Source organism: Sphaeramia orbicularis, chromosome 14 (assembly GCF_902148855.1).
Source record: "Sphaeramia orbicularis chromosome 14, fSphaOr1.1, whole genome shotgun sequence".
Lineage (NCBI taxonomy): Eukaryota > Metazoa > Chordata > Actinopteri > Kurtiformes > Apogonidae > Sphaeramia > Sphaeramia orbicularis.
Genome location: NC_043970.1, coordinates 26104985 through 26117557, shown reverse-complemented (window position 1 = coordinate 26117557; position 12573 = coordinate 26104985). Strand labels below are relative to the sequence as shown.

The following is a 12573-nucleotide window of genomic DNA, read 5'->3' as shown; positions in this document are numbered from 1 at the left end:
GTCTCCTCTCACTGACAGTTTGCCACAATTCATTGGTAGAAGATCAGTGTTAAATTAGCACATGTGACCGCCATATTTCTTTGTCCTCATTTCACTTTCAGAAATGCAGGTGTGGGTAATTTAACAGTAGGGCTGAAATATATTGTATGTAACTACCACTGAGACGGTAGGATAGTCACAAAACTACAAAGCAAGTAAGTATACTATCATGTGGCTTTCATATTTATTCATTGTTGACATTAGATTAATCATAAAAGATTTATTAATGTATCTATGTTTACTCAGATTCAACTCAAACTACATTAACAATTAGACTTCTTTCTACCAACTTGAAACTATAAAATATGTACATCTTTGCAGGTAAACTGTGCTTTTACTGTATTTAATTTGATATCATCTAGTCTGTGATTTGGCCACAAATGTCTGCGTTCTGCACGTGTTGTCTGTGTTGTGTGTTTTATGTGTAGTCCTGCATTTTGTTTGTATGTTTCCACACACCTTCTCCTGTTCATGTTTTCCTGTTTTGCAGACAGACTGAAAGGTAAAGTTATGATGCGACTCAAATCCCAGGAGCAGAGGTGACACATATCGGACACATGAGAAGTAACACTTGTACAATGTTTGAAATCCAATACAACAATAAATGAAACTTTTGTTAAGCTTATAGTTCTGAAATGTATCACAATGACCCCACAAACTACAACCCACGCTCCCAACAGAGTTCAACCGCAGCTTCCTGGCAGACAATATGAGCTTTACAAAAGTGGGATTTATTGCAGCAGCTGTTGTATTGAATTGCAATAGACTGTACAAGTGTTTGTGATATTCTCTGACAACCTGCACTTAAAGAAGTGTGTTTACTATTTTAACACCAAATATAATAAGAGACACAGGACTGATGTTTCTTTAAAAGAGTCCGAGCAATCATGTGTCTTTCAGTTTCAGAAATGCTTATGGGAGCATGTTTGTGAAATTAGATTACACAAAAAAATTATACATATCAGAGTGACTTTAATCTATTAGACGATATATGATCTACACTGCGAAAAATAAATCTGAATACAGCAAAAAAAAGTGGATTCCTCCCCTGGAAAGTGAGAAATAATCTTGAAATTGAATAATCTTATCTAACTCTGTGTTAATAATAAACCACATGTAATATTGAACTAGACTTAATGACTAACAATATGACATAATATCCCATCAGAGGAACAAGATTGCTTTCCTTGTTTTTCCAATTTTATTTTAATAATTTCTTAAAAATATATTTAACCAGGAAAGAGACTGAGATTAAAAAGATCTAAAATCTGTTTTACAAAAGTGTCTGGGCCAAAACCGTGTTACTCAGTAAACCAGGTCACAGACAGAGTAGCAACCAGACATACATATACACAGACATCATATAAAACACCAGGCAAGTGTAACATAAGTGTAAAGGGAGTAGATTAAATGTTCAATAAATTAGGCAAAACATCTACAACATTGGTCTACAAATGTGAAATTCTCTGCAGCAGAGATTAGGTGTGCTAAATCTTACGTACTTAAATAAGATGAATTGAAAAACAGATGACAAAAGTGCTGGTTTTCAGTGTATATAATAACGTGTTATTACACATATATTGGTTTATGCATTTATATGATAGATATACAAATCTTCAACTAGAAAGAACCTGTAAAGTGACTGTATTGTAATACGCAGACAGTGTTTTGAAGTAGATCAGGTAGCTGAGACAAACTTTCCTTTTGAGTAAAACTTATTCTCTTATGAATTCTCATATTTTCACATTTTGACCCAAGACTGTGTCATGGAAACTACAGCCAACCAGCATTTTGATTTAGACCAGTTTAATCAGATGAGTCTGCCTCAGTGACATTTAAAGTACTTTTAAACATGTCCAATGAGACCAGATCCTTAACTTTAGGCCACTTTGCAGCAGATTTAAAGGCCATTTCTCCCTAGTTCAGTTTGGACTTTTGGAACAGACAGAATGAATAAATACTGAGACTGAAGACTGTAATTATTCTGTTCTTTTTGACAGATGTAGATATGATGGAAGTAGATACATTAATAGATGAGAACATGCCAATGTTTCAGTCTGTATGTGGACAAAGCAGGTCAAAACTGTGATGACAGAGGTCTTCAAACATTCATAAGAAACCTCTGTATGTTAAACAGTGTTTAGATCAGTGTTTCTCAGTGGGGACAGTACTGACCCCCACGGGGTGTTGGGACATCTTTGGGGGGTGTTTAGAGCAAGAAAGCTGAGAAGGGGTGCTCAGGCACAAATGGGGGGGGCACTAGTCACTGTTGTACATCACAACATTACCCCCCCCCCCCCAGTGTAAGGAGCCTGCGTCCGATTTATAACAGAGGCACACAGCTATGTAACCCTCCTCCACACCCTCCACAAACAGGTCTGTTATGGTCGCAATTTTTTTTTGGGGGGGGGGGCAGCAGGAGGCCCTTGATGCTGTTAGCGGTTGAGAAACACTGATCTAGATCATGTAAGCTTTCAGAGAATGAATTCATGTATATCAAATCACTGTAGTCCAGCACAGACATAAATGTTGCAGCAACTCCTCACTTGTTAGCCTCAAATGAAAGACAAGACTTTATACTCAAATAAAAACCCAGTTTCAGTTAAATTTTTTTTTTTTTAGCAGTTGTTGAATATGGGATGTGGAACAAAGCTAGTCATCACATAAAATACCCAGATTTAAGTAGATATGAGATACCAACTCGATCTCATACACAATGTCTAAGTGTTTCTTTAAAAACCCTGTTGTCGTTGCTGGTTATAAGTCAACAAGTTGCTTAAATTTCAGTCATTATAGCCTTTCAGTGACTTTTATTCTGATTTTAATAAATCTAACACAGAAACATGTACATACGTACTGGCAGAATTTTGTGCAAAACAAGACATTTTTATTTATGAATATTTTACTTCTTTCTAGTTGGGTTGTTTTTACACTTTTTGTTTCCTAGACATAATTATTAATATTCACAGAATGTAATTATTTTTTGTCAGATCATCCAAGTGGATATGCAGTCAGTGAGCTTTTATCTCCCTCATCCAAAGGGTGTCACTATCAGAGGTGACCCTGAAAATGGAAATAGTTTTATGCTCACAAAATAAGGCACTAAATTAGTTCTAGTTCAATATCTAAACTAACTAAACACCCACAGTGGAGTTTCCACAAGTGACCCTCAAAGACCTGTAATAGAAGGTCTGATCTAAACTGTTTAATAACCCTTGAACCACTAATCCAATACACTGAAACAATTCAGATAAAATACAGTTTTTCAGCTTTTCATGGTCATGACCTGTTTGGATGATCAGAGGCGTCATGGTGACCGTAGAGACACCGTGACTATCTGTAACATGATTCACCAGTAAAACTGTGAAGTTTGACCAATGACAGTGGTTGTAAACATCTGTTCTGCTCAGTTAATGATATATTTTGCTGAAAAAAATCACATTTTCAATTAAACATTTCTGAGCTTTTATGAACATCTACCTGTTCAGTAAATTAAATGTAAGATATATTGACCATAATAGTATAATAAATGGTGATAAATTACTTAAGAATGGTTAAATGCAAATGTAAAAATTCATTTGAAGGTGCCGCCAAAAATAATTTCAAGTCTGTGAGGGTTAAAGGTAAAGAAGAGGCTTCCAATTTTTCTTGAAGAATACATTTGTACATTAAGTCAACCACCATTTACAGTACACCACTTGATGTTTCTGTTAAGTGTTTTATGATTTCCCTGAGTGGGCTTTAAATGTGGATTTTAATTCAGCCAATTTCAGTTTTTGAGGCACTTTGCATGTTTTTGCAATTTGTTGCTGTAGAAACTCAATAGACCGCATTAGCAGCAGTATGTTTTTACAGTTTTACAGCAGAAGCCTTCTCAGCTCTTTGTAAATGTGAGGCAGTGCAGGTTTATTAAATCACTGTTTTTATCTGTTCACTCTGTCTGCATCTGAGAAACGTTATTTCACAGGAGATTTGAGAGTGGTTTGTCTCTGACAGTAAACGAAAGCAGACATTATTCACTAATAGACAAAACTGCAACAGGCAATAGAGCTAAAATAAGTACGCTCTGCCATTGTGTGTCTCTGGAAAAAAAATTATGCCACATAATAGCTGAACATTATTTTGTATTTTCTGTCTATTAAACCCTGAAACGTGGATTGTACAGCCTAGATCTCCAGTCTACCTACATTTTACAGCCTCGTTTTTATCTGTTTCATGCACAGAAATAGAGAATTTAAGGTTAAACTAAGATTTTTCAGATGAGAGAAGATTCATGAGCAGGTTTTATTGACTATAAACTGTGAATCTGGACAGTGCATCCCAACATATTATTTAAAAGCCCGTGGCCTCCACCTGGTGGTTTGAGTGAATGTCGGTCTGATAAATGGAAAGAGGTGTTGCATCTCAGATAGTGCACATTTCTAATCTGGAAGAAAATCCACCTCAATGGCTGTAGCTAATAATACAGAATAATAATAATAGAATGATACAAGTGACAATATGTGCTTCCCAGTCTATATAACAATGTAAACGATAAAATATATAAGAAAAAGGAAATAACATGTAATATTACTTAATTACTCACAGTGCTGCAATGTGGCATATTGATGATGATATGATACTATTATGGTAATTTTGGACAACAATGGACCTCAATACAGGACAAAATACTAAGATTTATTGACGCATGGATAAATAATATGTATATGAACTGACTTTGGTGTCAGTAGAAAATGCTTACATACATAGAAAGTAACTGAACATTGTGCAGTAAAGTTTAGAAGCCAAAAAACACATTATGAAGATACCGTCCATATGTAAATAACAAAGATTGTCTAATTCATCAAAGTGTTTGGCCGTGCAGTTACACAGAACTGATGTGAATGTACAAACTAATAAAAGGTTTTTGCTTGTCCTTGAAGGGTTATAAATATTTAGAGGGTTTCAGATTTTTAGAAATGAGCAGAATGCAGATGTAGGCTGTACACTGTTTCATGGAGATGTTACTCTGTATTTTAGTGCAATATGACAATATCTAAGATGAAAGTCCTTAGTGTGAATGTCTGAGGAAGACTTAAAATGTCAGACACCAGTCGTATGAGTTACTTATGCCTCATCTGGATCTTATGGTTGAAGGATGGTCTTTTATACTGTTTTGTCACACTGCTGAACTGAAAATAGGCTGAGGCAGAGGTCTGAGTCACCTGATGTTGATCAATAAAAAAAGAAAAAAAAAAGGCCACAATGGAAAGTAATGGTTTCTGTGTAAGAATTAAAGTTTTGGGCTTAACCAGAAATATTATGAAAAAGAGTCAATTTTCAGGCTGTATTCCCAAATGAATGAAAATGCCCTCATACCTAAAAGCTTTTTTGTTTATAATTCATCTTCATAGTGTCTCCGAGATGCAATGAAGTCAAAATGTCATGATCGAAATAATCTAATTGCAGTTTGCCATAAGCAGACATTTATTGAAACTTACTTTATTCATAACGTGTAACAACTTTTATGTCTTGCCGTCATCTCTGCTCCTCGGCCACCATTGGCCTGTGTATCAGCTGTAATAGTCAAGGCAATAATGTCTGTAGCTGCCTCTAAATGCCAGTGGAGAACTTTGGCTTTTAAGATTAATATCTGCAATTTGTCTTTTTGAATTACTTTACATTTTTAGCACTGACGCAAAATCATCCTAACTTTGCTCTGACTGGAGAACAGGACTGCAGATCCTCCACTTAACATCATGCATGGCGTCTTAATGTTTTGTTATTTGTTGTGTGTTTTTTTGTTCACATGATTAAAAAAAGTAATTTGTGCTCTATTTCATAAATGATACAGTGGTGAATACAATATATTTAACAATGTTGGATTACACTGATCTATTTCTGAAAGGAAATAAGCCTGGAAATCTAGCAGTCAAGTAAATTGAGCAAAATGTCTTACAAGCAACAACAACAACTACAAAAATCCCCCAAATTATAACTATACTCATTAAGGATTTGGTTCTTGTATTATTTGTCCTCATCTGATTAAAAAGAAACTGTTCTATGGTTGGCAAACTGACAAACTCTGATCACATCACATTTGCTTTTTTAGTTTAGAAGAAGGAACTAAATTTGTCTGTCTGCTTCACTGATTGGTGCAAAATGTGTTTGTCAGTGTGTAAAATCCCATCTGACTCTGTTTTATGGGGTGATTTTTGTGAGACATTTGCCCCCAGAAGCTGGTAATAAAATTGGACTGCTCCATTTTGCTTGTTAGTCAAGAAAGGGTTCCTGTTAGATCCACCTTGCTAAACATCCAAAAGGCTGCCCATAGCAGAAATGTGCCCTCAGTTATTACTGCATCTGTTTTCTCATTCTGTGAAAGCTATGCAGCAGCTGCTTATCCTGCTAGTTTGAATCTTTTCTCTTCTTGTGATCAGTGTGTGCCGATTACTCAAAGCGATATAGGTGGGGTCTGGCATGCTAGGGTAGTCATGGATTATGAAAGGTCATACATTTATTTATACTGTAGTGTTGCTTGCTATCTGTGATGTCTTGGCCAGGACCCTACTCTATCGCTTTGTACAGTATAAAGTAGTTAAAAAGTTGAATAACATAAAATAACATATTAAAATGTTATTTATGTTATTTCCCACGTGAAGAACTCCTGTAAACCTTGCAGTATTGAAACTCAGTGAACAAGGCATCTTAGACAAGCTGAAAAACAAATGGTGGTACGATAAGGGTGAATGTGGAACCAAGGACTCGGGAAGTAAGGTCAGTCGCTGCAGGTCTTTTTATACTGATTGCAAAATGCATTGTGACTTAACTGTTCATATGCAAACATCTAAATACATAAATACATCCTCTCAGACATGTCAGCCATGACATAATATACCTGAATATTTGTTTGTCTGCCCTCAGACTGGACCATATTTACACAACGGCCATTTTCCTCTCATGTCACCTTCATTACATTACTTGCGATAGGATAATTTCAGACTGCTGTGTTCCAGTCATATAAATGCAGGAAATCAGCAAATTGTTATAATTTCACTGATCTTATTATTATTGGTCAACAACTAAAGAGTGAAAATGGTGATGTTTATTGGGCCACATTTCATCTGTGCTGTATTATATTGCACTTGATATAATGATAATAAATTGCATAATAAAAATGCATTTAAGTTTTAGGCAAGATTGACGTTTTTGAACAGCACCATAAGCACAACTTCATATACTTACAGTGTCTTAGATTTAGATGTAAGGATTTGTTTTCCTTTTTTTGTTGTTGTTTTTCTTCTTCAGCATTCTAGGGACTAATACGTTTCATCTGAATATGTGTTAGCTATCTGAATGTTAGCATAACCGGTTCATAGCTAATGTCAGTCTTTAATAGCATTCAGTGTATATAAATGGCATAAAAGCAGCAAATTAATTTATGAAAAGTGTGTTTCAAGGATAAAGAAAATGAAATAGTTTGATTTTTATTTGTTTTACACCTTTCCTTCCATATCACGTGACAGTAAAAGTAAAGCTAATGCTAATGTTAGCTGTGTCTTGGTAATAGGTTATAAAATGTTTTTATTTTTAATATTTTCTAATATCCCCCCAAATGTTCAGTATCAAGTGAAATAACGGTGTTTTTATGTGTTTTTTGTTTTTTTTGTTTTTGCCAGATTTTCTAAGTTTATATGACTTAACACAGAAGTATGATGTATTTTTTGTATTTGACTTGTCCGCCATAAATGCGATATCAGAGGAAAATGGCCACTGCGTGAATATGATCATTGATGCAAAAAATCCAAAATTAGGATTACTCTACACTTCACATAGTCTAATTTACTGACACGGACCATAATTCATTACATAAACATACTCAGCATGATTACACACAATTTCTATTCATACCATGAGATTTTGAGATAAGAATTGAAACCATTATACTGCTCTTTTGTCATCCAAACCTCTATTGAAATTTAGATTATTGGTGTTCTTATTCATTTATTTATTGGCCTGTTTGAGGAACTGGCCTTTGAATATCATATGACCACGTTTAGGTCAAATGATATTCAAAGGTCAAGTTTCATAGTTGTGGTTTTGCAGAAAGAAATATGTTAAATGTCTTTAATTATTGTAAAGATGCATGAGTTTTTAGAGATAACGTTACTCATATAGGCTTTAAAACGATGGATTAGAATGCACATAAATGGATTTCAATGTTACTGTTTGGTTTTAAATAGCAGCAAAATGGTTCAATTCACCTTCACAGCTTGCCACTTTGATTGTAATGCAGTGTTTTTGCAGATGAGAAGCTATGATAGGTTTAATCTGTAGACCTGTACGACCACGACCGCCTTCCTTTAGAAGTGGACTCGTAAAGAGACCATGACACAGGACAGATTTAAAAAAAAATACAAACTGTCTCTACATTCACCTTCCCAGCTGATCAGTAGAAATGACATATGAAGAGGAGGAATTAAACACATTTAGTTGCACGTTGTTCCAGTTTACATCACTTATAGGCTAAAGTAGGCAAATATATGTCAGAGGGTTTTCGCAGACACAATTAGCAGCCTCCTCAGATTGACTGTTTAGTTATTCTGTAGTGATGCAGGATGTAGGATTTCTATTGGTGAGGGTGTGCAGTCTCACATCACCAGTTGAAAAAGTCTTAATGGTTGTCTCTACCTCCCCCAGGACAAGACAAGTGCACTAAGCCTGAGCAACGTGGCAGGAGTCTTCTATATTCTGGTGGGAGGGCTTGGCCTGGCTATGACCGTGGCTTTGATAGAGTTCTGCTATAAGTCACGGCAAGAAACCAAAAGACTCAAGCTGGCAAAGAATGCCCAAAACTTTAAGCCAGCCCCTCCGGCAAACACCCAGAATTTTGCCACGTACCGTGAAGGCTACAACGTGTACGGGACAGAGAGTGTTAAAATCTAGAGGGTGGGTCTTGTATTTTATTAAAGCTGTTATTATCCCACCCCCTGAAGGGGAGGCAAGGGGTATTGTTTTTGGTTCAGCTTGTTTGTTTGTTTGTTACCACTCTAGCAGCAAAACTATTGATTGAATTCATACCAAATTGGGTTTATAGATTACCAATGACCCAGAATAGATGTGATTACATTTTGGGAACAGTAGGTCAAAGTTCAAATTTTTTATGAATTTTTAAAATATTTTTTCCCCTTTACTTATAACAGGCAGAATTTCAAATGTCTGCATCAGTAAAACTATAGGTTGAATTCATATCAAATTTGGTTATAGATTGCCACTAACCCAAAATAGACACCATTACATTTTGGGAAAAATAGGTAAAAGTTTCAATTTTTATGAATTTTTTAAATATTTTTTTCCCCATTTATTTATAATGGGCAAAAATTCACATGTCTTTAACAGCAAAACTGTTAGTTGAATTCATACCAAACTGGGTTTATAGATTGCCAGTGACCCTAATTTTTAGACACTAATTCGGTATTTTAGAAAGTATCTCATTATTTTGAGCAAGTTTCTCCTTTTTTTTTTTTTTTTTTTTTTTTTTTTTTTGAGTTTGCCATTATTTTTAGGGTTTATTGTTAATTTAAGAAACCTTATCATCATTTGGTACCTTCATTATCATCATTATCATTAAGTATCTCATTATTTTGAGAATGCTTTAAATTTTTTGAGATACTAAATCATTGTTGAGGGCTTATCAGTATTTTAAAAAGTTTACAATTTTTTAGACAAAATTTGTGATTTAAATTTATTTTGTGATATTAGGTCATTTTGACATACTGACTGTACTTTTAACAGTATCTTTGTATTATTATATATCATTTTGATAAAAGTTGTGTTTTTTTCCAAAGTTAATCATTATTTGGAGATACTATAGGTCATAATTTTGACATGCCTATTCTGTATTTTAGGGAGTGTTTCATTCGGACAGTAACTTTCAAATTTTTTCGTAGAAAAACTAAGTCATTTTTGTAAAAGTTTATTCTTAATGTAAGAAAGCCTTTTGAGAAAGGCGTGACATTTGGTTGTCATTTTGATATACTAATTCTTTTAGACAGCATCTCATTATTAAAAGAAAGTTATTAATTTCATAGAGTTGCCAAGTTATTATTTTGATGTATTATTTCACTACTTTGAGTTGCCATTTTAACAGTGATAGAAATGAGCTTCCATAGTTCATGAAGTAAGACCATCAATTTTAATGTGTTTTTTCTTTTTTTTTTTACATTCCTCACTGGGTGCTTCTCCATCTTTCAGAGGTGAAATTTGTGGATTCCACTGGTGCGTCTGGATGGAAACAGCCCCTCTGTGTGACCCCCGACACACCGAGGCTGGCATCCTCAGAGGCAGCAGCCTTTGTCATCACCTCGGACCCGCTCGGCTTGAAGTGCTCGTGCTGGGTCGTGAGGCCTGCTACACTAACAGAGCGGGCAACGATGCAACAGGACTTTTGCTTCTTGAGACATGGGATTTGCCTCTTGTAGTGCCTTATGAAGCATTTGGCGTCATGGCAATGCAATTCAAATTTAATTAACTTGAAAAAAAATGTATGGAACTAGGGCAAAACGTTGCTTCAAATGAAAATTAGGTGACAATTTCTGTTTAGGGAACTTGTTTTATATTTTGAAGACATGAAAAAAGCCATGATTTGTGATTGAAACATCCTGGCAATCTTATAACATTTGAATCCTTTACAGACATATTTTTGTGGTGACATCTTAAGTTGGATAAATGTTATATTTAGTGAAGTAAAGTCATTTTCTTATTTTACTATAAGACTATTTTCAGTGTCATAATATTTAGGACAAGCATCAGTCTGTAGGGTTAAGCATCAATAAAAATGACAACATTGTACCCCATTTTTTACTCAGAAAATATCAGTAATATGAAATTAGTGGTCATCTGAAACTGCTTAGATGGTGTTGCTTTCAAAGCCTGTTGGACTTCAGACTCTCCCGACTCTGTATTCACTTAGATGCTTGTTTTAAATCTATTACGTGAGACTGCATTTGTTTCGACTGCCACTTTGAAACGAGACAGACCATTTTTTATTGAAATGAGGTCAGCTTTTATCACTTAGTACCATACTGTCGAGCTCTTGAGAAGAATTATAAATCCTTTAGAGGCTAGGAGAGTGACCCCTTTTTATGTAACAGCATACTCAAATTGTTTAACTGAGCTTATGGTTTACACTTTGTACACACTTAGAAGCCGTTCTCATGTGAATGCAGTATCTGCAGCTGTGAATCTAAACTTTTTTGGTAAATGATAACACACCATAGCTTCTTTGGTTGTGACAAGTATTGCATTATGCAGACAGTTTAGCTGGTGAACTGTACAGCGAAGAAAGAGCTATGAATGAACCATTTGTCTGTTTGTATAAGTGAACTTTTTATAAACTGACGGAAAAATCTAAAAATGCTTCAAACCATGTACGCCTACATTTGTTTGGTATATCAGACTTTCTCATCCCTTTCTCCCAAATAAATTGCATGTGAATTTGGTGATAGTTTTACCAAACTGCAACTCGAGATGGACCCTGGTTAAGTTAGTGTCCAGTAACAACATCTGCTCCGGTTTGGTTTAATTTTTCCATTTCATTTGTAAAAGTACCTCAACCATGAGAGTTGCATGTATGGACATAATGAACCTCTGTGCAGAGGTTATGTACAAAGGATTTTATTACATTTCCTTAATAAAAGCAGGTTTATATTCACCCTTTGGACTTTATTTCATTTCTTACATGTACAGACATTTACTTCAAACTGTCAGTGTATGATGGACTTTCATAATAAGTGAATATGGGCTGGTCAAAAAAAAAGGTTGTAGCTTTATGGAAGCTAAAAAAAAGGAAAGTCTGCACAATTAAAAGTTGTTGAATGCAGTTACCAAGGAAAAATATGTAACTCAAAGTTACTAATGTGTTATGTATATTCTTTTCAGTTAAATGGAGAAATATCTAAAACCGATGACCACACTAAGGTAAATGGTCATGTCATCAGATGAAGAATGTGTCTCAGGGATGGAAATGGAGATGGGATGGAAGATTTTCCTTCTGAAGTCAGAGAAGTTCTCTTAGATTACAAAAACATTTCCTGGTTTTGGCCAGTTTAAACCATTAGTTAGAAAAGTAATGAAACTCAACTTTTATTTAGTTATTTTTTGTTTATTTAGCAAGGATAGCACACAATAAATATATAGAAGTAGAAATAGTTCATTTTCATCTGTAGTCTGGGTGAGGTCACATGATGAGTGCAATGGATGGATGATAGGGTGGTTAGAGGGATATTACAAAACAAAACTGTTCAAGTGTTTCAAGCAGCATATGACTTTCATTACAATTTTTGTTTCAAATGTGTAAAACCTGAGTGATAGCCTAATTATCACAAATCCATTAGTCTTTCTGTTCTTATGCTCCTGATTTACTTCCCTCATGATGAACACTTTGAAGATGACTCCATCATAAACACAGTCCGCTTGTTTATATAACAAACTGAAACGTCACTCCAGCCTTTTTGGAAATTTTGTGGCTGAGTGCATTGTGGGAATGGGAATTCC

At 34.9% G+C, this 12573-nt stretch overlaps 1 protein-coding gene across 4 annotated transcripts in view; it reads left to right on the top strand.

Annotated features, from left to right (window-relative positions):
• The window catches only part of LOC115433028 (glutamate receptor 3-like), a 115575-nt gene extending 103844 nt beyond the window's left edge, over positions 1-11731 (top strand). Inside the window, exons 14-16 of one of the 4 annotated variants that reach the window (XM_030154212.1) lie at positions 6681-6795; positions 8719-8967; positions 10273-11731. In XM_030154212.1, the coding sequence (XP_030010072.1) occupies positions 6681-6795; positions 8719-8964 (361 nt within the window). In that variant the 3' untranslated portion in view covers positions 8965-8967; positions 10273-11731. Of the gene's footprint in view, positions 1-6680; positions 6844-8718; positions 8968-10272 lie in introns of those variants that run through there. The other 3 variants (XR_003937296.1, XM_030154211.1, XM_030154213.1) reach the window with 3 other exon arrangements.
• Positions 11732-12573: the final 842 nt, after the last annotated feature.